At 51.6% G+C, this 27,137-nt stretch overlaps 1 protein-coding gene across 10 annotated transcripts in view; it reads right to left on the bottom strand.

Annotated features, from left to right (window-relative positions):
* ppfibp2b (PPFIA binding protein 2b) overlaps positions 1–27,137 on the bottom strand; it is a 474,628-nt gene that overhangs the window by 80,739 nt on the left and 366,752 nt on the right. For 7 of the 10 annotated variants that reach the window (XM_086008336.1, XM_086008340.1, XM_086008342.1 and 4 more), the window contains 9 exons: positions 19,800–19,832; positions 15,829–15,890; positions 13,684–13,759; positions 11,143–11,249; positions 10,941–11,005; positions 9,984–10,049; positions 8,021–8,081; positions 6,963–7,001; positions 3,829–3,997 (listed from right to left, as the gene is read on the bottom strand). In XM_086008336.1, the coding sequence (XP_085864462.1) occupies positions 3,829–3,997; positions 6,963–7,001; positions 8,021–8,081; positions 9,984–10,049; positions 10,941–11,005; positions 11,143–11,249; positions 13,684–13,759; positions 15,829–15,890; positions 19,800–19,832 (678 nt within the window). The remainder of the gene's footprint in view (positions 1–3,828; positions 3,998–6,962; positions 7,002–8,020; positions 8,082–9,983; positions 10,050–10,940; positions 11,006–11,142; positions 11,250–13,683; positions 13,760–15,828; positions 15,891–19,799; positions 19,833–27,137) is intronic. The other 3 variants (XM_086008341.1, XM_086008343.1, XM_086008339.1) reach the window with 2 other exon arrangements.

The raw sequence follows: 27,137 nt of genomic DNA, 5'->3' as shown, positions 1-27,137 counted from the left end.
GCACCAAATTCTAGGCTGACACTCCCAGTGCAGTGCTGAGGGAGCGCAGCACTGTCGGAGGGGCAGTACTGAGGGAGTGCCGCACTGTCAGAGGGGCAGTGCTGCACTGTCGGAGGAGCAGTACCGAGGGAGTGCCGCACTGTCGGAGGGGCAGTACTGAGGGAGTGCTGCACTGTCGGAGGGGCAGTGCTGAGGGAGTGCCGCACTGTCGGAGGGGCAGTGCTGAGGGAGTGCCGCACTGTCGGAGGGGCAGTGCCGCACTGTCGGAGGGGCAGTGCTGAGGGAGTGCTGCACTGTCGAAGGGGCAGTACCGAGGGAGCGCTGCACTGTCGGAGGGGCAGTACTGAGGGAGTGCTGCACTGTCGGAGGGGCAGTGCTGAGGGAGTGCCGCACTGTCGGAGGGGCAGTGCTGAGGGAGTGTCGCACTGTCGGAGGGGCAGTGCTGAGGGAGTGCTGCAGTGTCGGAGGGGCAGTACTGAGGAAGTGCCGCACTGGCGGAAGGGCAGTACTGAGGGAGCGCCGCACTGGCGGAAGGGCAGTACTGAGGGAGCGCTGCACTGTCGGAGGGGCAGTACTGAAGGAGCGCTGCACTGTCGGAGGTGCCGTCTTTTGGATGAGATGTTAAGCTGAGGCCCCGTCTGCTCTCTCAGGTGGATGTAAAAGATTCCATGGCACTATTTCGAAGAAGAGCAGGGGTGTCCTGGGCCAATATTTATCCCTCAATCAACATCACTAAAACACAGATTATCTGATCGTTATCACATTGCTGTTTGTGGGAGCTTGCTGTGCGCAAATTAGCTGCCACATTTTCTACATTATTACACTTCAAAAGTTTACATTGGCTGTAAGGCGCTTTGGGATGTCCTGAGGTTGTGAAAGGCGCTGTAGAAATGTAAGTCTTTCTTTTTCTTTTCATGACAGCAGTTGGTGAGTGAACGGGACCTCTGCTCATTGGGTCCTGCTCCACGGCACAACTGCGATCAGGAGCCTGACTTGTGGGACGTGAATCCAAGTCAAAGCCCCCCAACACGTCAACCTTCCACCTCCACCTTACCTCCCTCAACAACAACTTGCAGTTATATAGCACCATTAGCGTAATAAAATGTCCCAAGGCGCTTCACGGGAACATTATCAAACACCGCGCCACATAATGAGAAATTAGGGCAGGTGACCTAAAGCTTGGTCAAAGAGGTAGGTTTTAAGGTGTGTCGTAAAGCAGGAGAGAAAGGTATGGAGAGGCAGAGAGGTTTAGGGAGGGAATTCCAGAACCCAGGGCCCCGGGCACCTGAAGGCACAGCCGCCAATGGTGGAGCGATTAAAATCAGGGATGCGCAAGAGGCCAGAATTGGAGGAGCGCAGATATCTCGGGGGTTGGGGGGGGGGGGGGGGGCGGGTGAAGGCCATGGAGAGAATTGAAAACAAGGATGAGAAATTTAAAATGAAGGCGTTGCTGGACGCTCACCAGTAATAGATGCACAGTGGGCCTTCAGGGCTGTGGGGAAAGAGACTAATTGGATTGCTCTTTCCAAGAGCCGGCACAGGCACGATGGGCCGAGTGGCCTCCTTCTGTGCTGTAAGATTCTATGACAATACGAACATACACACCCAACCCTCAAAACAATGCTCTCTGCAAGATTCAAAGGCCCTGTGATATGAGACGAGTCATTTTATATTTCCTTATCAACTGTGTATAGGAGCCCTATGGAGTACTGGTTACAGCAAAAACAGAGTTAGTGAGTAGCTAGTTAGATGTAGAGAAGATGTTTCCACTTGTGGGGGAGACCAGAACTAGGGGCCACAAATATAAGACAGTCACTAATAAATCCAATGGGGAATTCAGGAGAAACTTCTTTACCCCGAGAGTGGTGGGAATGTGGAACTCGCTACCACAGGGAGTGGTTGAGGCGAATAGTATCGATGCATTTAAGGGGACGCTAGATAAACACATGAGGGAGAAAGGATTAGAAGGATGAGATGAAGAGGGGTGGGAGGAGGCTCGTGTGGAGCAGAAACACCGGCACGGACCAGTTGGGCCGAATGGCCTGTTTCTGTGCTGTACGTTCTACACAATTCTATAGTCAAGATTAACCCAGTGTTGCTTCATGGAATTAATAAACCCAGTCTACATTCACTGAATGAAACAAAACCATGCATGCATTGGAACAAATTTACTGCTGGCCCTCAATCATTAGCATTAGCAATATAGAAATGTGTTGGGATGGGGGAGCAGTGGTTTTGGTTAAAACTGTTTTAGCGACTAACTGATCTTCCGTGGCACTGCACAATGGTAGCCTGGGGTCTGCAGCAAGCCTCCGGTGTTTAGTTGCTAACCTGGCCTGTCCCTTTAAGGCAGCTTACAATTAGCGACAATTGCTGGGTTTGCCTGATGTCAGCAGAGGGCTGTTGTAACTGCCTGCAAATTTCACTAATGTCCTTTAGGGAAGGAAATCTGCCGTCCTTACCCGGTCTGGCCTATATGTGACTCCAGTCCCCACAGCAATGTGGTTGACTCTTAACTGCCCTCTGAAATGGCCCATCCAGCCACTCAATTGTCAAGAAGGCGGCTCGCCACCACCTTCTCGAGGGCAATTAGAGATGGGCAATAAATGCCGGCCTTGCCAGCGACGCCCACAACCCGAGAATGAATAAAAAGTGTTTTAAAAATCTGACAGAGAATTGATCTTGCCTTTCAGTGGTCCTGTTGATGGTAAGGGATTGTAGCAAGCCCTACATCGAAGTATGTTACATCAGTGAAACAGCCAAGGCACAAAAAAACATTTTTTAATTTTTTTAAAACGCTGTGCATTTCACGTAATAAAAACCCAATCATTTTCATCTCTCTGATAATTTTTCCTCTGAAACTGGCTTTGAAATAATCATAGTGGGCAAAAAGATTGAAAAAAATGCCCTCAGGAACGGATGGGGGCGGGGGGAGGGAAGGCTCCTGTTTGAGGTCTTTATAAAGTCACAAATCTTTGAGGGCCATGTTTTGCCTCCTTCCCCTTTCGTATGTTTGCCACCAGTAGAAGAGCGCCACGTGGGAGCAATCCATGCTGAAATCAGTAATAATAAAGTGCAGCAAAGGTTCCACATTTTAAACTGCGCCGATCACTGCGAGTTAATTTGCAGGATGGGAATATGAGGAACCTTCTCGAGGGCAATTAGTGATGGGCAATAAATGCCGGCCTTGCCAGCGACGCCCACATCCCATAAACGAATAACGAAAAAAGGAGGAGGCCATTCAGCCCCTCGCGCCTGTTCCGCCATTCAATCAGATCACGACTGATCTGCACCTCAACTCCATTTACCCGCCTTTGCCCCATATCCCTTGATACCCTCACCCAACAAAAATCCATCGATCGCTCAGTCTTGATGGCTCCAATTGGCCCCCAGCATCCACATTTTTTTGGGTGGGGGGGGAAAGCAAGTTCCAAATTTTCACTACCCCTTAGTGAGAATAAAGAGCTTTCTGATTTCCCTCCTGAACAGGCTGGGCTCTAATTTTAACATTATGTCCCCTTGTTCCTGATTCCCCCACAACACTTGTGAAGTGGATAGATACTTGAAGGGGAGAAAATTTGCAAGGCTCTGGGGAAAGAGTGGGGGGGGGGCAGTGAGTGGGACTAATTGCATAGCTTCGAGTGGAGCATAAATGCCGGCATGGACTGGTTGGGCTGAATGGCCTGTTTCTGTGCTGTATATTGTATGTAATCCTAGGATAGATCTTCCAAAAGAGCCGGCACTGGTACGATGGGCTGAATGGCCGCTTTCTGTGCTGTAAGATTCTATGAACACATTGTGAAGTGAGTTTCACCAGGAGATACATACTCAGATTGGCGGTAGTGTTGTCCCAGTCTTCAGGGATGACGGGCGTTGTGCTCGGGACCGCAGTCACCCTCTGCTTCTGCGGAAACTGTTCAGTGTTGTCCCGGTGATTAGACTGTGGAAGTTTCCCCGGAAGGGTCTGGTATTTGCTGTCGTCCAAGTAAGGCTTGCTCTATTATACAAAGACAACAGATGTACAATAAATATCTGAGCTGTCACGAAGATATATACGAAACTAATGGGTAGGAAAAGACCAGTTGGGCCTGATTGATTCCTGGGATGAGAGGATTGTCCTATGAGGAGAGATTGAGACTCTACTCTCTGGAATTTAGAAGAATGAGAGGTGATCTCATTGAAACATAGAAGATTCTGAGGGGATTGACAGGGTAGATGCTGAGAGGTTGTTTCCCCTGGCTGGAGAGTCTAGAACTAGGGGGGCATAGTCTCAGGATAAGGGGTCGGCCATTTAAGGCTGAGATGAGGAGGAATTTCTTCACTCAGAGGGTTGTGAATCTTTGGAATTCTCTGCCCCAGAGGGCTGTGGCGGCTCAGTCGTTGAGTATATTCAAGGCTGAGATGGATAGATTTTTGGACTCTAGGGGAATCAAGGGATATGGAGATCGGGCAGGAAAGTGGAGTTGAGGTCGATGATCAGCCATGATCTTATTGAATGGCGGAGCAGGCTCGAGGGGCCGTATGGCCTACTCCTGCTCTTAGTTCTTATGTCCATCAAGCCTCCCCACACCTCATGATGACCAGAGCATCATGACTAAACACTTCCCGGGAGATGCAAAAAAAAAAAAATCCAGGGCCAATAAGGGAAAAAAATTCTCTGGAAAATTCTTCTCCATCTCCCGCTCAACCAGTCCAGGAGATCACGCAGACCAAGTGTGATCTATAAAGACACTTTCTACATGAGGTGATCTCTGCCCCACTCAGGAACCGGTCCAGCTCCCTTGTGAAGGTGTGCCGGATGCTAGAGCTCCAGGATATTGTGAGCCAGCGCTCCCAGAGCTGGAGTCGCTCTCGATGGGAGCGCAGGTTGGTGAGTTGGGCACGCAGGTTGGCTCGCAGGATTCCCGGAACCTCCGGATTTTCCCGGCTGTTGAAATCAACGGACGCGCACGGAGGGAGACTTTCCTGATCAGGGCCTTACTGTCCAGTCTGTGCTCCCGTTGAACCAGGATTGGAGTCTCGCAGTTTCCGGGCCTGCATGGGAATGCCGCACAAAGCTCAACAATGTAGGGTTTACGTAAATACGACTAATTTTGCAGCAGGGGTCATCCGACAGGCCACTCATTAACATAATTAAGGGTCCCAGTGCCTGTTTTAGGCGGCCACCTGGGACGCCTAAAAGAAAGTGGCCCCGCAAATTTCACCGAGGAACCAACACCTGTGCAGATTGGGCCCAGGCCGTCCCGTTGCTAAATTATTATACTTTGGGCCTGTCTTACACCTGGGAAATGTGTGGAACTTGTACTCCGCAACCCCCACCACCATTTCTTCAATCACCGGGGCTATGGCGAGGTTGCTCAATATGCCGCAGTTTTACGCCCCATAATCTGCAAACCACCTCAGGGTCCCGATCTTAACTAGGCTTCTATGTCACCGGGAGGGGGTGGGGGGGGGTGACAGGAATCCGCTCACAGGGAAGGGATGGAATGTTGGATTTCCCAGCGGCCGCAATCATTGCCCAATGGCGGGAGCCTGAGCACACGTTGCTCTCCGCCCTTTCGCCTGGCAGAGCTATCACATTGCTGGAGTATCTTCTGTGCGCAAAATTGGCTGCCACGCTTCCTACATTGCAACAGTGACTGCACTTCAAAAAGTACTTCATTGGCTATAAAACGCTTTGGGAAGTCTGGTGGTCGTGAAAGGCGCTACAGAAATGCAAGCTCTTTCTTTTCTTTATATAGTGCATCAGTTCTTAATTGGTCGAAATCTTTGCATCTGAAACATATGAACATAAAGAACATAAGAAATAGGAGCAGGAGTCGGCCATTGGACCCCTCGAGCCTGCTCCGCCATTCAATAAGATCATGGCTGATCTTCTACCTCATCTCCACTTTCCCGCCCGATCCCCATATCCCTTGATTCCCTTAATGTCCAAAAATCTATCGACCTCTTTCCTGAATATACTCAACGTCTGAGCATCCACAGCCCTCTGGGGTAGAGAATTCCAAAGATTCACAACCCTCTGAGTGAAGAAATTTCTTCTCATCTCAGTCCTAAATGGCCGACCCCTTATCCTGAGACTATGACCTCTGCTTGCAGACGCTCCAGCCAGGGGAAAAAGCATCTCGGCATCAAAGACATAATTGGACCCAAGATACTTTAATTATGAATATTAAGGCTGTTTGTGGGAGCTTGCTGTGCGCAAAATTGGCTGCCACGTTTCCTACATTACAACAGTGACTACACCTCAAAATAAAAAAGTACTTCATTGGATGTAAAGCGCTTTGGGACGTCCTGAGGTTGTGAAAAGCGCTGTAGAAAACCATGTCTTTCTATTGCATTCTGGAGCCTGGTTATTATGAGGCAACACTCATGTTGTCTAGGTCCGGTGGTGTAGTGGTAAAGTTACTGGACTAGTAATCCAGAGAACGCGAGTCCAAATCTCAGTTGAGAATTTGAAATCAGTTTAAAACATCTGACCATGAAATCTGTCGGACCGTCATAAAAAAAAAACCCAGCAGGTTCACGAATGCTCTTTTAGGGAAGGAAACCTGCCGTCCTTACCCGGTCTGGGCCGAAACGGGATTCCAGTCCCACACCAGTTGTGTCAAAAACCGCTGCCTGGCGGTTCAAGACGGCGGTGGCCCACCACCACCTTCTCGGGGCAACTAGGGAATGGTCAATAACTAGTCCTTGCCAGTGATGCCCACATCCCAAGAATGAGTAAGAGAAGAAACAATCACATGCCCCAGAACTTTGCAGAAGAGACAGAAATAAATTAATATTGTGTGAAGATACTCCAGCAATTTCATTTAGGAGAAGCGCTTCTCAGTTTGAAAAGTCAAAGAAGGCTTACGTTCCCACAAAGCACACAGATGTATGGACAATGCAGTGATGGAACAACAACAAACAGGAAAATAGGAGCAGCAGAGAGGTTGAACGTTAAATAAATGAGTTAATACCTCAGACTGTGTGGGTGCTTCACTTTCCCAGACTGAGAGCTGTTGAGTTGCAGAAGGAGAGAGGGGGAAGATAGAATCAGTGCATGGATCGATGGAAAAAAAAAATTAATATTGACGTCTTGTTAGTATACACGGCTAGCTTAGCCACACAGAACTGGAGTACACAGTGAGACCGATGATATTCGGTTTTGTAGTATTGTTATGTATTATTATGTATTATGGAGGTGGAAGGTCTCTTTCTGGGAGAAACACTCCCGAAAATGGGATGCTGTATTTGTACAGATCCCAAAGAATCGCAGTCAGAAGAAGTGTAATATCATCAGCTTTTTGGGGGAACAGAGTTCCAGATTTCCACTACCCATTGTGTGGAAAAAGTGCGCCTTGATTTCACTCCTGAACGGCCTAGCTCCAATTTTAAGATTCTGCCCTCTGGTGCAAGTGTCAGCCATGGCTCAGTGGGTAGCACTCTCGCCTCTGGGTTCAAGTCCCACTCCAGAGGCTTGAGCAGATAATCCAGGCTGACACTCCCGGTGCAGTGCTGAGGGAGTGCTGCACTGTCGGAGGTGCCATCTTTCGGATGAGACGTTAAATCGAGGCCCCGTCTCCCCCTCTTGGGTGGACGTTGCTGATTAACAGTCACCAACACAAGAACAACACTTGACGATCAATATATCTTGGTTTCGAGTACAAATACAGTGTACTCGTTACACGGCCAAGTGAGAAAGGTAGACACACAGGTCACGTTTAGACACTTAGTAGTTCTTCTGTTACTACAGCAGAAAAGACTTCCTGAACTGGTACCTAAAGCTCCCTTGATACTCCAACAATACTGCCTCGATACTCCCGCGACACTTCCCCGCGATACTCCCTCTACACTGCTTTAAGGTATCGGCCTTGCTTAATTCCAGGTTAAGTCTCGTACATTCCTGTGACCACCGTCCTTCCTTTCGATGCGCCCGCTAAGTTTTAAACACCTCTCCAAAAACGAGAGCTCTAAACTCCAGACTCCTCCGCACACCCATACTTCTTCCTTCAGTGTGAATGGCCAGAGCTCTAACCTTCTCGGCTCGTCCACTGTTGAGCTCCTCCAGGCTGGTTGAGGTCTGCCTCGGCTGCATCCTGCGGGATTCAAATAAAAAAAAAACAATGCCCGCAATGTAAATGCTGCACAATTGGTAAAGCAGGAGGTGTAGATACCGTGCGAGTCCAAAATAAACTCTTCACACCCTCCCTGCACAAATAGCAAAGCAGATCAGCTGCCCTTCCCGCGGCTCTGCTCAACGTTCTGGGTTACTTTCACCAAGCTCAGCTGTTAGCCTGGCCTGCCCCTTTAAGAGCACTGCAGCTGGGCTCCCCCGCGATGAGGTCGTCTCGTCAGGTCCTGAGGGCAATTAGGGGCTAATTAACATCAGTTTCTCCAGGCACTTGCTTCTCTGCTCTCCTTGTGGGAGGGGGGACGCAGGTTATCTCAAGGTCATCGTGGTGGTGAATTGTGGGGTCTGGTAGCAAGGGGTGGGGTGGGTGTGTGGGGGTGGGGTGTGTGAGTGGGGCAGGGTGTGTGGGGCGGGGGTGTGTGGGTGGCAGGGTCTGTGGGGGTGGGGTATGTGTGTGGGGGTGGGGTGTGTGGGGGGCAGGGTCTGTGGGGGTAGGGTATGTGGGTGGGGTGTGTGGGGGGCAGGGTCTGTGGGGGTGGGGTATGTGGGTGGGGGTGGGGTGTGTGAGTGGGGCAGGGTCTGTGGGGGTGGGGTATGTGGGTGGGGGTGGGGTGTGTGAGTGGGGCAGGGTGTGTGGGGGTGGGGTATGTGGGTGGGGTGGGGTGTGTGAGTGGGGCAGGGTCTGTGGGGGTGGGGTATGTGGGTGGGGGTGGGGTGTGTGGGGGCAGGGTCTGTGGGGGCAGGGTGAGTGGGTGGGGGTGGGGTGTGTGGGGGGCAGGGTCTGTGGGGGCAGGGTGTGTGGGTGGGGGTGGGGTGTGTGGGTGGGGTGTGTGGGGGGCAGGGTCTGTGGGGGTGGTGTGGGTGGGGGTGGGGTGTGTGGGGGGCAGGGTCTGTGGGGGTGGGGTATGTGGGTGGGGGTGGGGTGTGTGGGGGGCAGGGTCTGTGGGGGTGGGGTATATGGGTGGGGGTGGGGTGTGTGGGGGGCAGGGTCTGTGGGGGTGGGGTATATGGGTGGGGGTGGGGTATGTGGGTGGGGGTGGGGTGTGTGGGGGGCAGGGTCTGTGGGGGCGGGGTGTGTGGGTGGGGTGTGTGAGTGGGGGTATGTGGGGGGGGTGGGGTGTGTGAGTGGGGCAGGGTGGGGGGCAGGGTCTGTGGGGGTGGGGTATGTGGGTGGGGGTGGTGTGGGTGGGGGTGGGGTGTGTGAGTGGGGCAGGGTCTGTGGGGGCGGGGTGTGTGGGTGGGGGTGGGGTGTGTGAGTGGGGCAGGGTCTGTGGGGGCGGGGTGTGTGGGTGGGGGTGGGGTGTGTGAGTGGGGCAGGGTCTGTGGGGGCGGGGTGTGTGGGTGGGGGTGGGGTGTGTGAGTGGGGCAGGGTCTGTGGGGGTGGGGTGTGTGAGTGGGGCAGGGTCTGTGGGGGTGGGGTGTGTGGGGTGTGTGAGTGGGGGTGGGGTGTGTGAGTGGGGGTATGTGGGTGGGGGTGGGGTGTGCGAGTGGGGCAGGGTGTGTCTCAGAATAAGGGGTCGGCCATTTAGGACTGAGGTGAGGAGAAATTTCTTCACTCAGAGGGTGGTGAATCTTTGGAATTCTCTGCCCCAGAGGGCTGTGGAGGCTCAGTCATTGAGTATATTCAAGGCCATGAGAGATACATTTTTGAATATTAAGGGAATCAAGAGATCTGGGGATAGTGCAGGAAAGTGGAGATGAGGTAGAAGATCAGCCATGATCTTATGGAATGGCGGACGGAGCAGGCTCGAGGGGCCGAATCCTGCTCCTATTTCTTATATGTTCTTATAACTCAGACCTCACACCATCTATGAGCAATGCCACCAGGTGATCAGTTAGTCACAATTCTACTCCCCACTCTACTCACCAATGCCGGTGTACCGTGATTTCATCATCCGGAGAAAGGTTCCCTTCAGGATGAACTTGCGCATTTCTAAAATACAGAGAAGGCACGCTCATCATTCTGATTTACGGAGGCTGAAATCAAGACTGCCTCACTGTGTACTGACCAAAGCAAAATGCAAAACAACCGGGCTTTAGATAGGAGGAGGGGGCAGTGGGGGAAGGGGCACCCTGACACAGCAACAGGCACTAGTCCTGGTTCCAGGAATATTTCTCAACTGTCTGTAACCTCCTCCAGTCCCACAACCCTCCGAGATCTCTGCGCTCCTCCAATTCTGGCCCCTTGCACATCACCTATTTTCATCGTCCTGCCATTGGCGGCCGTGCCTTCAGCTGCTGAGGCCATAAGCTCTGGAATTCCCTCCGCTCCGCCTCTCTCTCCTCCTTTAAGACGCTCCTTGAAACCTCCCTCTTTGACCAAGCTTTTGGTCACCTGCCCCTAATATCTCCTTATGTGGCTCGGTGTCAAATTTTGTCCGATAATCGCTCCTGTGCAGCGCCTTGGGACGTTTTACTACATTAAAGGCACTATATAAATGCAAGTTGTTGTTGTCATGTTGCATCGCTGATTTGGCTCTACTGTGGCCTTAGTTACCAGTTCTGTATTCAAAGGTAGACCTGATCCCATTTATCGAACAGAGCATTTCAAACCACATTAACATACAACCAAATCAACTATCCAACATGACTGTTCCTAATTCAGCAGGTTTAATGGAACCATTACGGTGTTCAGCACAGAAGGAGGCGGCCATTCGGCCCATCGTGTCTGCGTTGGTTTTCTGCTGGAGCAATGCAAAAAATCTTCCCACGGCCCCTGCTTGCTCCCTTTTGCTCTGCTGCCAATACTCATTCACTCTTCCCCGAAGAGATTCAGTGGCCTCTGCCTCAACTACTCTTCCACAGTCGAGTTTTGTTTTTTTACCTTATTTCAAACTCGACGGGTGTCAGGCGAGCTCCCACCGGGGATGAGGGGACATCGGGTGAGACCTGTATTGAAACACAAGAAAGGATTCCAAACGAGTGGGGTTATGAACGACAAAAGTGTAAGTTCATTCATTTCGACAGATATATTTACATATTTAAAAACATTGGCATACTTTGAAAGGCAATTTTTTAATCATTACCTCTGGTCTCATTACTTCGGCCTGAGCCATTTTAGTGGGGGTTGCACTCATTGAACAGATGCTTAACTCTTCTTCACTGCTGCCCATTAGTATTCCTTCAGAAGACCCTGAAACACAATGTTGTTAGGTGGTTTGATACACGTTTCTTCAGTTGTGTTAAGGTATGGCCGACTTGACTATCTGTACAAACGTTTTGAGGTTAGACGGGCTCACTTTACTCATCACGGGCTCGCACTTTGTTCTTTATTCATTCTCGGGGTGTGGGCTCATTTATTACCCATCCCTCGTTCACCTCGAGAAGGTGGTGGTGGGTCGTCTTCTTGAACCGCTGCAGACCGTGTGGTGAAGGTGCTCCAGCAGTGTTGTTCTTTGGAGAGGTTTTGATACAGTTTGCTAGGCCTCTTCAGAGGGCAGTTAAGAGTCAACCACATTGGTGTGGGGACTGGAGTCACATAGAGGCCCAGACTGGGTAAGGACGGAAGATTTCCTTCCCTAAAGGACATTAGTGAAGCAGTTCGGTTTTTTACAACAATCCGGAAGTTTCATGATCATGTTTACTTCCATTTCCCCCCTGTAAATACTGACACACTCCCGGGGACCCCCTGTAAATACTGACACACTCCCGCGGACCCCCTGTAAATACTGACACACTCCCGGGGACCCCCTGTAAATACTGACACACTCCCGGGGACCCCCTGTAAATACTGACACACTCCCGGGGACCCCCTGTAAATACTGACACGCTCCCGGGGACCCCCTGTGAATACTGACACACTCCCGCGGACCCCCTGTAAATACTGACACACTCCCGCGGACCCCCTGTAAATACTGACACACTCCCGGGGACCCCCTGTAAATACTGACACACTCCCGGGGACCCCCTGTGAATACTGACACACTCCCGGGGACTCCCTGTAAATACTGACACACTCCCGGGGACCCCCTGTAAATACTGACACACTCCCGGGGACCCCCTGTAAATAATGACACACTCCTGGGGACCCCTGTAAATACTGACACACTCCCGGGGACCCCCTGTAAATACTGACACACTCCTGGGGACCCCCTGTGAATACTGAGACACTCCTGGGGATCCCCTGTAAATACTGACACACTCCCAGGGACCCCCTGTAAATACTGACACACTCCCGGGGACCCCCTGTAAATAATGACACACTCCCGGGGACCCCTGTAAATACTGACACACTCCCGGGGACTCCCTGTAAATACTGACACACTCCCGGGGACCTCCTGTAAATACTGACACACTCCCAGGGACCCCCTGTAAATACTGACACATTCCCGGGGACCCCCTGTAAATACTGACACACTCCTGGGGACCCCCTGTGAATACTGAGACACTCCTGGGGATCCCCTGTAAATACTGACACACTCCCAGGGACCCCCTGTAAATACTGACACACTCCCGGGGACCCCCTGTAAATACTGACACACTCCCGGGGACCCCCTGTAAATACTGACACACTCCCGGGGACCCCCTGTGAATACTGACACACTCCCGGGGACTCCCTGTAAATACTGACACACTCCCGGGGACCCCCTGTAAATACTGACACACTCCCGGGGACCCCCTGTAAATAATGACACACTCCTGGGGACCCCTGTAAATACTGACACACTCCCGGGGACCCCCTGTAAATACTGACACACTCCTGGGGACCCCCTGTGAATACTGAGACACTCCTGGGGATCCCCTGTAAATACTGACACACTCCCAGGGACCCCCTGTAAATACTGACACACTCCCGGGGACCCCCTGTAAATAATGACACACTCCCGGGGACCCCTGTAAATACTGACACACTCCCGGGGACTCCCTGTAAATACTGACACACTCCCGGGGACCTCCTGTAAATACTGACACACTCCCAGGGACCCCCTGTAAATACTGACACATTCCCGGGGACCCCCTGTAAATACTGACACACTCCTGGGGACCCCCTGTGAATACTGAGACACTCCTGGGGATCCCCTGTAAATACTGACACACTCCCAGGGACCCCCTGTAAATACTGACACACTCCCGGGGACCCCCTGTAAATACTGACACACTCCCGAGGTCCCCCTGTAAATACTGACACACTCTCGAGCAATGTTCCCCCATTTGTTTTGGGTGCGTGGCCCCTTTAAGGGCTGTGCAGCCTATACACAATTTTGCGCATGTGTGAGATTTAACATTAGAGAGCTGCACGGCCACGCAGCTTAGAGGGAACATTGCTTCTGTGGATCCTTTACAAATACCGACACACACCCTCCGTCCTAACGTCTGAAATACGATGTCATTTAACCAAAGCTGCATCAACGCAGAAAGTAATTTAAAAAAACATAAAAGCAGTATATACCGCAACAGGAATAAAGAGCGAGTAAATCAACGAGAAGAGAATGGAGCAGGAATAATTAGAGAACACAGACTTCTCGAGACCCGTTCCACTGATCCCAGCTTCAGAATCCATGTATATAACTACTGGGAAATAGAAATGAGTCTGATCGAGAGAAAGAAACTTGATGCATGTTCCCTACCTTGAGTCATCAACCTCAGCTGCTTCATCATTTTGCACTGGGTCAGCAGTCGACTCAGCTCTTCTATCCGATGGTCCTGTCATTGAATAAAACCATCTTTGAAACTCCGGAACGAAAGAAAGTCTTGCGTTTATACAGCGCGTTTCACAACCTCAGGACGTCCCATAGTGCTTTACTGCCAATGAAGCACTTTTTGAAGTGTGGTCACTGTTGGAATCTTTTGCATCCACCTGAGAGGGCAGACGGGGCCTCGGTTTAATGTCTCATCTGAAAGACGGCACCTCTGACAGTACAGCACTCCCTCAGTACTGCCCCTCCGGCAGTGCGGCGCTCCCTCAGTACTGCCCCCTCCGACAGTGCAGCGCTCCCTCAGTACTGCCCCCTCCGACAGTGCAGCGCTCCCTCAGTACTGCCCCTCCGACAGTGCGGCGCTCCCTCAGTACTGCCCCTCCGACAGTGCAGCGCTCCCTCAGTACTGCCCCTCCGACAGTGCAGTGCTCCTTCAGTACTGCCCCTCCGACAGTGCAGTGCTCCCTCAGTACTGCCCCCTCCGGCAGTGCAGCACTCCCCTCAGTACTGCCCCTCCGACAATGCAGCGCTCCCTCAGTACTGCCCCCTCCGACAATGCAGCACTCCCTCAGTATCGCCCCTCCGACAGTGCAGCGGAGCGCTCCCTCAGTACTGCCCCTCCGACAGTGCAGCGCTCCCTCCGTACCACCCCTCCGACAGTGCAGCGCTTACTCAGTACTGCCCCTCCGACAGTGCAGCGCTCCCTCAGTACCGCCCCTCTGACAGTGCAGCGCTCCCTCCGTACTGCCCCTCCGACAGTGCGGCGCTCCCTCAGTGCTGCCCCACCGACAGTGCAGCACTCCCCCAGTACTGCCCCTCCGACAGTGCGGCGCTCCCTCAGTACTGCCCCTCCGACAGTGCAGCAGTCCCTCAGTACTGCCCTCCGACAGTGCAGCACTCCCTCAGTACCGCCCCTCCAACAGTGCAGCACTCCCTCAGTACCGCCCCTCCGACAGTGCAGCACTCCCTCAGTACTGCCCCTCCGACAGTGCAGCACTCCCTCAGTACTGCCCCTCCGACAGTGCAGCACTCCCTCAGTACCGCCCCTCCGACAGTGCAGCACTCCCTCAGTACTGCCCCTCCGACAGTGCAGCACTCCCTCAGTACCGCCCCTCCGACAGTGCAGCACTCCCTCAGTACTGCCCCTCCGACAGTGCAGCACTCCCTCAGTATCGCCCCACCGACAGTGCAGCACTCCCTCAGTACTGCCCCTCTGACAGTGCGGCGCTCCCTCAGTACTGCCCCTCCGACAGTGCAGCAGTCCCTCAGTACCGCCCCTCCGACAGTGCAGCACTCCCTCAGTACTGCCCCTCCGACAGTGCAGCACTCCCTCAGTACCGCCCCTCCGACAGTGCAGCACTCCCTCAGTACTGCCCCTCCGACAGTGCAGCACTCCCTCAGTATCGCCCCACCGACAGTGCAGCACTCCCTCAGTACTGCCCCTCTGACAGTGCGGCGCTCCCTCAGTACTGCCCCTCCGACAGTGCAGCAGTCCCTCAGTACTGCCCCTCCGACAGTGCAGCACTCCCTCAGTACCGCCCCTCCGACAGTGCAGCACTCCCTCAGTACTGCCCCTCTGACAGTGCAGCACTCCCTCAGTACTGCCCCTCTGACAGTGCAGCACTCCCTCAGTATCGCCCCACCGACAGTGCAGCACTCCCTCAGTACTGCCCCTCTGACAGTGCAGCACTCCCTCAGTACTGCCCCTCTGACAGTGCAGCACTCCCTCAGTATCGCCCCACCGACAGTGCAGCACTCCCTCAGTACTGCCCCTCTGACAGTGCAGCACTCCCTCAGTACTGCCCCTCTGACAGTGCAGCACTCCCTCAGTACTGCACTGGGAGTGTCAGCCTAGATTTTTGTGCTCAAGTTTCTGGAGCGGGACTTAAACCCACAACCTTTTACTCAGGGGTGAGGGTGCTGCCCACTGAGCCACGGCTGACACTTACATAAGGCGGCGCAATCTTAAAATTAGAGCTCGGCGTGAAAGCAGGAAGCAGTTTTTTCGCACCAATGGGAAGGAAGGGTGGGAAAGGGAGAAGGAATGGGAGAATATTCGTGGACATTATTCTGTACCTTTTCTTCATTGGCAACCAACAAGGAATCCAATCCGACCTTTAGCCTTTGCACCTCTTGGTCTGCAACAGATTCAGTTAAATAATCAGTCCATCGGTTTGGACACTGCTCGCCTGCACTCGCTGATTTTTTTAACCCCAAAGGTAAGCTACTTTTGTTAAAGCAAATTTAAAACAATCGTTACTTGAATTTACATCAATGAGAACCTGTAAATCACAGAATCGAAAGCGAGGTCTTGCATTTAAATTGCTCGCGAAACACGTAACGCCACTGCACAATTAACGAATGCACGGTTACACGGTTTTATTAGCGGGTTAGAACCAGCGCTAGTTAATGGGGCAGTGAAGCAGCACACACATTGTCGTGATCCATGCAGTTCTGATGAAGGATTAAACTGATGAGAGTACAGAAGTGAAATGGGCAGGTGAAAGGCATCATTTTAGTACGAAAATGCAAGGCGACAGCCAGTCTCAACAGACAATGCCCAACAGACGATATTCTGCTACTGGCTTAAGTTCAACAAGCAAACCAAACAGATTCTGGTAGGAGCTGGAATAGATGGATTGGTGCTAAGTATGTCCTATAATTAGATTTAATACAAATATATTATAATATATTTGAGGCACAGAATATAAGAGCAGGGGGGTTATGCCTTGAACTGTATAAAACACTAGTTAGGCCGCAGCTAGAGTACTGCGTGCAGTTCTGGTCACCACATTACAGGAAGGATGTGATCGCACTAGAGAGGGTGCAGAGGAAATTTACGAGGATGTTGTCTGGGCTGGGGAAATCTTGGCCCTTGAAATTAGGATCGGGGGCTTGCCGCGCGTGCAAGCCCCCGATCTGCACTCACCCTGTGCACCGACATCTGAAGCCCGGGCCTGCTTGCATTTCCTGTCACAGGCCCGGTTCAGATGTCGGCGCGCTGTGCTTACCTGATCCAGCGGCGTAGTTAGTGCGATGTGCCGGCTGGGATCAGGTGAGCACTGTGCAGCCAATCAGGGGAGGGGAAACTCATTCATGAGTTTGACAGTAAGAGCTGTCAAACTCATGAAAAGTATGGGCTGCCAAAACATTACTTTAACTTTAAATAAAATTTTAAAAAACATCCCACTGATTATAATAACTATAAATAAGTTTTTAAAAATGTTTTAATCAATTAATCAATTTTTTGAAAAAAATAAATTTTTAAAAAATAGGGTCTAAAACTAAACTTAACATCCTGTAAATTCTTTAAAAATAACAAACCTGTGGAAAAAAAATTTCTACATCGTACTAAAAGCCCACTTACCTGAAAAACTAAATACTTACGTCTTGTTTTTCCACACATAAAGACCGGAGGCCTTTACACACGCGCAACTTTGAAAAAAAAAGGAATTTTACTGTGCACGCGCTGCCTGTGCAGTCGCGCGCGTTCTGCCTCTGAACCCCTTCGTTCAGAGGACAGGAAATGCCGGTTTTCCCCGCATGCGCTGTGCATGCTGAAAACCGGCATTTCCTCCGGCCAGACGCGTGAGTACCCTGACCGTACTCACGCGTTGGGACAGGAATTACTGGCCCCTTAGCTATGAGGAAAGATTGGATAGGCTGGGGTTGTTTTCTTTGGAACAGGGGAGGCTGAGGGGAGATTTAATTGAAGTGTATAAAATTATGAGGGGCCCAGATAGAGTGGATAGGAAGGACCTATTTCCCTTAGCAGAGAGGTCAATAACCAGGGGGCAGAGATTTAAAGTAATTGGTAGAAGGATTAGAGGGGAGTTGAGGAGAACTTTTTTCACCCAGAGGGTGGTGGGGGTCTGGAACTCACTGCCTGAAAGGGTGGTCGAGGCAGAAACTCTCATCACATTTAAAAAGTACTTGGATACGCACTTGAAGTGCCGTAACCTACAGGGCTACGGGCCAAGAGCTGGAAAGTGGGATGAGGCTGGACTCCTCCTGTACCATAAATTCTATGATTCTATAAACTCCAAGGGTCTGCATCACAAGCGTGCAGTGAACTTTAAAGCGCTACGGCAGCGCAGAGTTTCAACAGCCACTGAGCGAGGCACCAGATGAGGGAGCAGGAGGGAAAGGAAACCGAGAAGGATTTACCTGCCACAGAGTTTATGGTGGTAGATTTGGATTGCAAAACTGGTCTTATTTTCGTACTCATCCCAGCTCGGTGAATTATTTTTAACCTCAAGCTCTCGCTCTCTGTCCCTTGAGCCTCAGTTTTATACTGAGGATAAAATCCATGCCTGCTTTAAAAATAAGGTTTATTCAGGAGCCAATGATTCAAGCTGCCCGGATCGGCCAAATTCTGTTTTTTTTTACGATGGGGGATTTGGAGACTTTTACTCCTGTTTAGGAGATCGCACGCCATTCTGTGCACTTATAATCGATGTTGCCCCGTAGAATTTTTTTGGGGGGGGGTACGTGGGCCCTTTAACTGGTTGATTCAATTTTTCATGCATGGGTGGTTATTTCCACGGTAAAGCCAGTGGCCCCCATGCGGCCGCGCGGCTTAGCGGGAACATTGCTTATCATTAGACCCCCGCGGGTTTCTATAGGTCATGTTTGCATCCATTCTTGGAATGTGGGCGTCGCTGGCAAGGCTGGCATCTATTGCCCGTCCCCTCGAGAAGGTGGTGATGGTGTAGCAGGGTTTGATAGCGGGTTTGATACAGCTGGCTGGCCTGCTCGGCCACGTCAGAGAGCAGCCGAGAGTCAAGCAGAGGCCCCGACCGGGTCAGGACGGCAGCTTTCCTTCCCCGAAAGGACATCAGCCAACCAGCTGGATTTATACGACAGGTTCACGGTCACTTTTACTGAGGCCAGCTTTCTATTTCCAGATATTTTTAGTCCTAATTCAAATTCTCAAACCACACACAGTGGGATTTGTGCTCATGTTCTCAGGATTATTAGTCGCAGCATCTGTAACATAACCACTGCTCTACTGTATTCCTGGAATAAGACACCTTATGTTCTGTTGTATGGGTTTAGGGGAGTTTCTCCCTCTGTTTTGCAGATTCTATTCTGCGATTAGCTCCATTTTTAGTTCTAACCAGTGGCCATGATGATGATGATATTCCACTGTCTTGTTTGCTTGTGAAACTCAACCCATTAGCAGCAAAATTGCAAAGCAGTTTCAGGCCGATGACAATTACAATAAAATATCAGTGTGCATTCGCCACTGCCGGAGCGGACATCTCCTCACCCCCCACCTCCCGACCCCGACATCATCTCTCTCCCCACCTCCACCCCGCCATCCCACCCTCATCTCCCCACCCTAACTCCCCATGCCCAACCCAACACCCACCCCCACCTCCCCACCCAACACCCCCATCTCTCACCCAAACACCCCCACCCCCCACCCCACACCACCACCCCTATCCCTCACCCAAACACCCACACCCCCTAACACCACCCCACCCTCCCTCCCCACCCCACCCTAACTCCCCATGCCCAACCCAACACCCACCCCCACCTCTCCACCCAACACCGCCATCTCTCACCCAAACACCCCCACCCCACACCACCACCCCCATCCCTCACCCAAACACCCACACCCCCTAACACCACCCCACCCTCCATCCCCACCCCCACCCCAACTCCCCATGCCCAACCCAACACCCACCCCCACCTCTCCACCCAACACCGCCATCTCTCACCCAAATACCCCCAACCCCCCACCCCACACCACCCCATCCCTCACCCAAACACCCACACCCCCCAACACCACCCCACCCCCTCCCCATGCCCAACCCAACACCCACACCGCCCCAACCCCAACATCACCCCACCCCCACCTCCAACCCAACACCCCCATCTCTCACCCAAACATCCACCACCCCACCCCACAACACCACCCCCAACCCAACACCCCCATCTCTCACCCAAACACCCACACCACCACCCCACCCTCCCTCCCTCCCCACCCTACTTCCCCAACCCGCACCCCCCTCCCTGCAAAGGAGAAGGTGAGAGCTTACGTTTGTCTTTGAGCTTTCTCCTATACATGTCCTCTATGATGCCACAGGTGAACAGTGTAAGGAGGAGAGGATCAGAATGGGCAAAAAGCAAAGATTAAAAGTTGAAACCACAACAAGGGAAAAATTAACCCGGGTGATTCCGTGGCCCGGCGCTGCCGGCGGCGAGATGGCCCTCGCGGAGAGCGTCCCGCGGGAAAAATGCGGCACGCAGCCCGCCATTCCCCCCCCGCCAAAAGGCACTCCCCGCGAGTCCTGCTCTTCAGTGGCAGCTCCTGGTCCCAGAATCACCCCAAAGCACCGTGAAAGGAATTGCTTCATTTTGTTTCAGAATTGTTCCACTCAATAACGGGATCTGTCATTTCGCGATTAACTTTGCCAATTCCTTACCAACAAGAAGAATTTCTAAAACACTTTAAACTTTGCACTTCTTATTTAAGGTTTTGTATTCTTCCTGCCGGTCTTAAGCTATCCTCATCATAGAAATTTATGGCACAGAAGGAGGCCATTCGGCCCATCGTGTCCGTGCCGGCCCAATAAGAGCTCTCCAGCCTAATCCCACTGTCCAGCTCTCTGTCCGTAGCCCTGTAGGTTACGGCACTTCAAGCGCATATCCAAGTACTTTTTAAATGTGATGAGGGTTTCTGCCTCTACCACCCTTTCAGGCAGTGAGTTCCAGACCCCCACCACCCTCTGGGTGAAAAAAGTTCTCCTCAACTCCCCTCTAATCCTTCTACCAATTACTTTAAATCTATGCCCCCTGGTTATTGACCTCTCTGCTGAGGGAAATAGGTCCTTCCTATCCACTCTATCGAGGCCCCTCATAATTTTATACACCTCAATCAAGTCTCCCCTCAGCCTCCTCTGTTCCAAAGAAAACAACCCCAGCCGATCCAATCTTTCCTCATAGCTAAAATTCCCCAGTTCTGGCAACATCCTCGTAAATCTCCGCTGTACCCTCTCTGGTGTAATCACATCCTTCCTGTAATGTGGTGACCAGAACTGTACCTGTCAGCAGATGGGCAAGAAGATTATGTTGGGTAAGGGTATCAAGGGATATGGAACCAAGGCGGGTAAATGGAGTTGAGGTACAGATCAGCCATGATCTCATTGAATGGCGGACTGGGCTCGAGGGGCCGAATGGCCTCCTCCTGTTCCTAAGTATTGGGATATCAAAGTAAATGAGCATCAGTTCAAAGGGAAATGCTGTGTCAGAGAATGTATCTGAAAGCCTAATTTTGGAATTTTAGATTGGGTTAGCTGGAATCCATGACTGTCCCACTGTACTTGATGAAATGGAGGGAATGAACTCGATGGGCTTTTCTCGTTTCACGGTTTCTTATGTTTTACACAAGTCCCGTTCTCCCATCACCCACTGTACTCGCTGACCTACACTGGCTCCCGGTCCGGCAACACATCGATTTAAAATTCTCATCCCTCTTTTCAAATCCCTCCATGGCCTCGCCCCCTCTCCATCTCTGTAGCCTTCTCCAAGTCCCCTCCGTGATCTCTGCGCTCCTCCAATTCTGGCCTATTACCCATCCCCGATTTTAATCGCTCCACCATTGGCGGCTGTGCCTTCAGCTGCCTGGGCCCCAAGCTCTGGAATTCCCTTGCTCAACTGGGAACCAATGTAGGTCAGCGAGCACAGGGGTGATGGGCGAACAGGACTTGGTGTGAGTTAGGACACGGGTCAGCGAGCACAGGGGTGATGGGCGAACAGGACTTGGTGTGAGTTAGGACACGGGGCAGTGAGCACAGGGGGTGATGGGTGAATGGGACTGGGTGTGAGTTAGGACCTGGGGCAGTGAGCACAGGGGGTGATGGGTGAACGGGACTCGGTGTGAGTTAGGACACGGGGCAGTGAGCACAGGGGGTGATGGGTGAACGGGACTGGGTGTGAGTTAGGACACGGGGCAGTGAGCACAGGGGGCGATGGGTGAACGGGACTGGGTGTGAGTTAGGACACGGGGCAGTGAGCACCGGGGTGATGGGTGAACGGGACTGGGTGTGAGTTAGGACACGGGGCAGTGAGCACAGGGGGTGATAGGTGAACGGGACTGGGTGCGAGTTAGGACACGGGGCAGTGAGCACAGGGGTGATGGGTGAACGGGACTTGGTGTGAGTTAGGACACGGGGCAGTGAGCACAGGGGGCGATGGGTGAACGGGACTGGGTGTGAGTTAGGACACGGGGCAGTGAGCACCGGGGGTGATGGGTGAACGGGACTGGGTGTGAGTTAGGACACGGGCAATGAGCACAGGGGGTGATGGGTGAACGGGACTGGGTGTGAGTTAGGACACGGGGCAGCCGAGTTTTGGATTAAAGTTTACGTTTACGGAGGGTGGAGGATGGGAGGCCGGCACCCCACTGCCCCACTTTGATCTTTCACAGCGGTGGTTTGTTTGCATCTCCAAGCTTTTGCAAAATGATATCGGGAATTAAAGCTCTTCCTGAAACTGCATAGATCGAAGAGATTTCAAACCCGGGCCAACACTGGGCTGCGTAGATCACCATGTTAGAAATCACTAAAAGCTAGCGGGCAGGTACAAAATATAATTGAAAAATCTAACGGCATGTTGGCCTTTATCTCAAAGGAGGCTGGACTATAAAGGGGGGGAAGTTATGCTACAGCGATATAAAGCTCTGGTCAGATCCCATCTGGAGCGACTGTGTTCCGTTCTGGGCCCCGCACCTCAGGAAGGTTATATTGGTCTTGGAGGGGGAGCAGCCCAGATTCACCAGAATGATACCAGAAAGGGTTAAATTACGAGGACAGGTTGCACGGACTGGGCTTGTATTCCCTCGAGTGTAGAAGATTAAGGGGTGATCTAATTGTGTTTAAGATGATTAAAGGATTTGATCGGGTAGAGAGGGAGAGAGAAACTATTTCCTCCGGTGGGGGGGGGGGGGGGGCGGGGGAGTCCAGAACAAGGGGGCATAACCTTAAAATTAGAGCCAGGCCGTTCAGGGGTGATGTCAGGAAGCACTTCTTCACACAAAGGGTGGTGGAAATCTGGAACTCTTCCCCCCCCCCCAAAAAAAAGCTATTGAGGCTGGGGGGCGCAATAGAAAATGTCAAAACTGAGATTTCTGTTAGGCAAGGGTATTAAAGATTCTGGAACCAAGGCGGACAGATGGAGTTAAGACACAGATCAGCCATGATCCTAATTGAATGGCGGGACAGGCTCGAGGGGCTGAATGGCCTCCTCCTGTTCCCCTGCGATAAGACCTTTAATTAAAGAGGAGTGAAACGAAGTTTCTCCGTAACGCTCTCGGGGTTGAGGTCATTTGGCTGACGGGTGTGTGTTGCTTGCTTGCAATGCCTTCAGAGAGTGCTGGTTTAAATGGAGCCGACTGTGTGCTAAAATGCAGCTCTGTGCGCTGGGAGCTAATAAATCTTTTCTTCCCGACTATTCGGTCTCTTTTATATAAAAAAAATTAAACGGAAGTTGCTTTACCCACAGAGGAACTTTGTTAATCTGCTCCACTGGTTTGGTGAGCAAGCCAGATGTTTTTCTAAAAAAAAAGAATGATTAACGAGGCTTTAGTTCAGCAGAAACGTGCAGCTTCGCAAATTTGGGGGAAATATTTTTGTAGAACTCTCTTCTCTATATAGCTGTTGAGGCTGCGGGTCAATTTGACCATTTCAAAACTGATCGATCGATTTATGGTTGGAAAGGCTATTAAGAGATACGGAACCAAGGCTGTTAAATAGAGGCAAGATACAGATCAGCCATGCTGCGACTGAATGGCGGAACGGGCTCGAGGGGCTGAATGGCCTCCTCCCATTCCCATGTTCCGAGCAGCCTGGGCTATTCTAAGCTGTTACCGTGACTGCATTGCCTCCCGAAAGTGGGAAATCTGGCTGAAATTCAAAGGGCTGCAGGAAAGACCTGAAACCACCAGTTAAGACGAAACCATAATTCTCAAACATTGCTCAATTAATGAAACAATTCCTTTACGGTTTGCAGGACTGTAGCAGACTTCAAGGATAGGCAAATAGCTCAGACGTACCCAATCCCTTTAAGAGGCAAGCCTTATGACGTTGAATAAAAAGAATGACTTTTGCAGTTACATGGTGCCTCATCGCATCTCTCAAACACCCCAAAGTGTTTCATAGCCAATGAATATCTTTGAAGTGTTGTCGTGTAGGTGAGTTGGGGCACAGCAGGATCCCACAATCAGTAACTGATGAAAGACCAGCTTTTGAGAGTTCTGGTTGGGAGGAACGTTGGCCAAGAAGGGGAAAAAATTCGGTATCGACCATTTTGGGGCGTTAACATCAGACGGCTGCAAACTCTAGCACAAAATTCGTCTCCAGTGCCCCTGGAGGTGATTGGAGCGCTAAATCAAGCGCTGCACACTTCTCTTCGGGCGCTAACGTCGGGGAACGGGGCACAACCTCAGAGCGCTACTCAAGCTCAGGCGCTGTCAATTACAAGTACTCAGACTGGCGCCTTCCAGTTCTTAAAGGGGAGGGTCAATCATGCTGCACAGCCTCACCCTGATCATTGCTGCTTGTGACCTGAGCCTGCAAGGAGGTGCGATTCTTCAACCAGGAATCTCATGGCTGCTCAGAGGCCCAGGGAGAGAGATCGCCGCTTCAGCGACCAGGCATTGGAGGCTCTGGTTGTGGCTGTGGAAAAAGCAGGAAGCGCACGCCTTTAAATAGCGCTCCCCCAGCACCCAGCTGACTGCAAACCGTCCCCCTCTACCTGTCGTTCCCAGTGGCAGGTGCTGAGGCAGGGGGCGAGAATCAATTTCTGGTCCAGGGTGCTACCGGGGCGATGCTAGACACAAAAGGCATCAAGGGGTATGGGGAGAGAGCGGGAATATGGTATCGAGATAGAGGATCAGCCATGATCATATTGAATGGCGGAGCAGGCTCGAAGGGCCGAATGGCCCACTCCTGCTCCTATTTTTCTATATTTTTATGAGTGCTTGGGTGACATCACGATCTCCGGGCGCAGGAGATCGCAGCGGTAGTGTTTAGCGCCACCGCACACCGCCAGTTGAATTTCGCAGGCGGCGCTAAAATAACCACGCACGGGCGGTGAGTCGTTAGCGCCACCTGGAGGTGCGAACGGGTGGTGCTAGCCAACCGAATGTTTCCACCTTGGAGTGAACCCCCTCCGTCCTTCTTCAAACACTTTCATGGCATCTTTTACTGACCATCTGAACTGGGAGACATAACCTTGGTTACAATAACTGTTCACCAAATTAGAATCTTGGACCTTTTGTAGATTAGATGGCGCTCACCCAGGTGATGGCTCGCAATGTTAGGGAATGCAGCAGTCCCCATTCCAGCTACTCAGTGGCAGCATCAAGCCCTCCGAGGTCAGATACAACACAGCCAGCCACAGAGGGAAGCTCCCTCCGCTGAACCTCAACAAGCTGCTTTAGTTCAACTTCAGAAACGCACCTCATACAGTGTTTTACCATTTTCTTGCTTTAATCCTCCTTTGGCTTGTCTGTTTGCGATTGCTAATTAATGATGAATTAGGGGCAGGTCTGGACCACAAGCCTGTGCCTACAACCTGCCCAAATTAAGTTCTGACTCATTACTTCTAACCCCATCAGTCAAGGCCGGATTTGAACCTAGGCCGTTGTTGTTTCGTATGCCGGGGAAAAGCCTACAATGGGATGTCGAGTTTGGCTCTCCATTCGATGGCCTCCTGAGATGCTGAGTGGAGAAATGAGGTGCCTCCCGCGACAGATCTCAGTGGGCAGGTTGATGTGATGTGTTCCACGGTCTGGGACTCGAGGCCACATTCGCTCTTCGGGTCATCCCTCATCTTCCACTGGTGGAGCAGGCGGCCGCATCGTCCGTGCCCTGTGCGGATTGGGTTGAGCACCATCCACCGTCTGCGAGGGAGGTCGGAGCCAGGGACCTCTGCTGTTGGGTCAGTGATGAGCTATTGGCTCTTTATGTTGCGTGCGTCCCACGATTCCGTCCATCTGTACAGTGGGTCGATACCAGCTGCCTGAGTATTGACTGCTGTTTCCCAGAATGGCTGGCGCCATTTTAAGCGTTTTCGTGGTGGGTTTTTCGAGTCTTCGTATATGGGAAAGTCGATGTTGCTCATGACTTTTTCCATCTCACGGGGCACGGCGGCGTCGCGGCGAATGGCAGGCGGGGGGCGATGTGGGACAGCACTGGGTGCCACTCAGTTGGAGTGGACTTGAGCGCCCCTGACACCGTCCACGTGGCGGCCTTTAGCTGCATGTCAACGATCTTTGTGTGGCGGCTGCAGGACCAGGAGGCAGAGCGGTAAAATACGCATTTGCAAACAATGAGTAGAATGGCTGCACGGTAAAACAGAATGGTCAGATTTATTTACACATCCCTAGTTTAAATGCCCTTTCGTGGGTTTTTCCCCCTATTTACAAGTTTGTTTTTTTAAATCGGTAAGAGTGCCCATTATTTATGCTGGCAAAAGATTCGAAAGGTTAAAAGAAAATTCATGGAATATCAATTTTTCCTCTGGCATTTAAATCCACAAGGATACTAAATTTTTTAAAAGTCACATTCCCATCTAATGAGGGAGTAGAGTCTGGCCGAGTCCGCCCCACCTTTCTCTATCTGACCTGACAGCATGATTTATATTGTTCATGCAAAGGGACCTACAGTCCAGCGATAGTTAAAGCGTTACTGTGTCCGAGGCAGTGCCAAGAGGGTTTAATAAAACGAAAAGAATGAAGAAAGGTTGGCTGCATCTGGTAAACATTTATTTCAATGGCCACAGAGCCTGCTTGTTGCGACCTTTCACCTCCCTTCGCTATTGAGCTCCAGCGGTCAGATGGAGCAAGAAAAAGATTGATTTCAGGACAAGTTTACCGAATGTATTACAGGCTGGTTTGGGCCAACTGAACTGGGTAGAGTCGACCAAATGGATTAGACGGTTTGAATATTTAATATGGTAGCTGTTTTTTAGGATGATAAAGGGACTCGATAATGTCGAGCTGCTTCGCCTTGTTCGGAGCAACAGAACCAGCGGACACGGCCTACGCTTGACGTGTGCTAAATTCAAAACTAATCTCAGGGAAACAATATTTCAGTTGAGCGAGTGGTCAATCAGTGCACCGGGCGCCCTAGGGAGACAGCTAGTTCATTCAAATGTAAATTAGGTAGACGTGACGTGTGGTGAGTATAGCGTGCTTGGGAGGAACAGGTGATTTTGGACATCAGAAATTCACCCCAAGTGGCGTTTTACTATTTTCTCGCTTTAATCCTCCTTTGGCTTGTCTGCTTGTGATTGCTTGATTAGTGATGGATTAGGGGCAGGTCTGGACCACAAGTCTGTGCCTACGACCGGCCCAAACTCAGTTCTGACTCCTT

The sequence above is a fragment of the Somniosus microcephalus genome, chromosome 15, assembly GCF_052327205.1.
Source record: "Somniosus microcephalus isolate GS21.2 chromosome 15, FLI_Smic_1.0, whole genome shotgun sequence".
Lineage (NCBI taxonomy): Eukaryota > Metazoa > Chordata > Chondrichthyes > Squaliformes > Somniosidae > Somniosus > Somniosus microcephalus.
The sequence above is the reverse complement of the archived record's forward strand: the minus strand, read 5'-3'. Positions and strand labels throughout refer to the sequence as shown.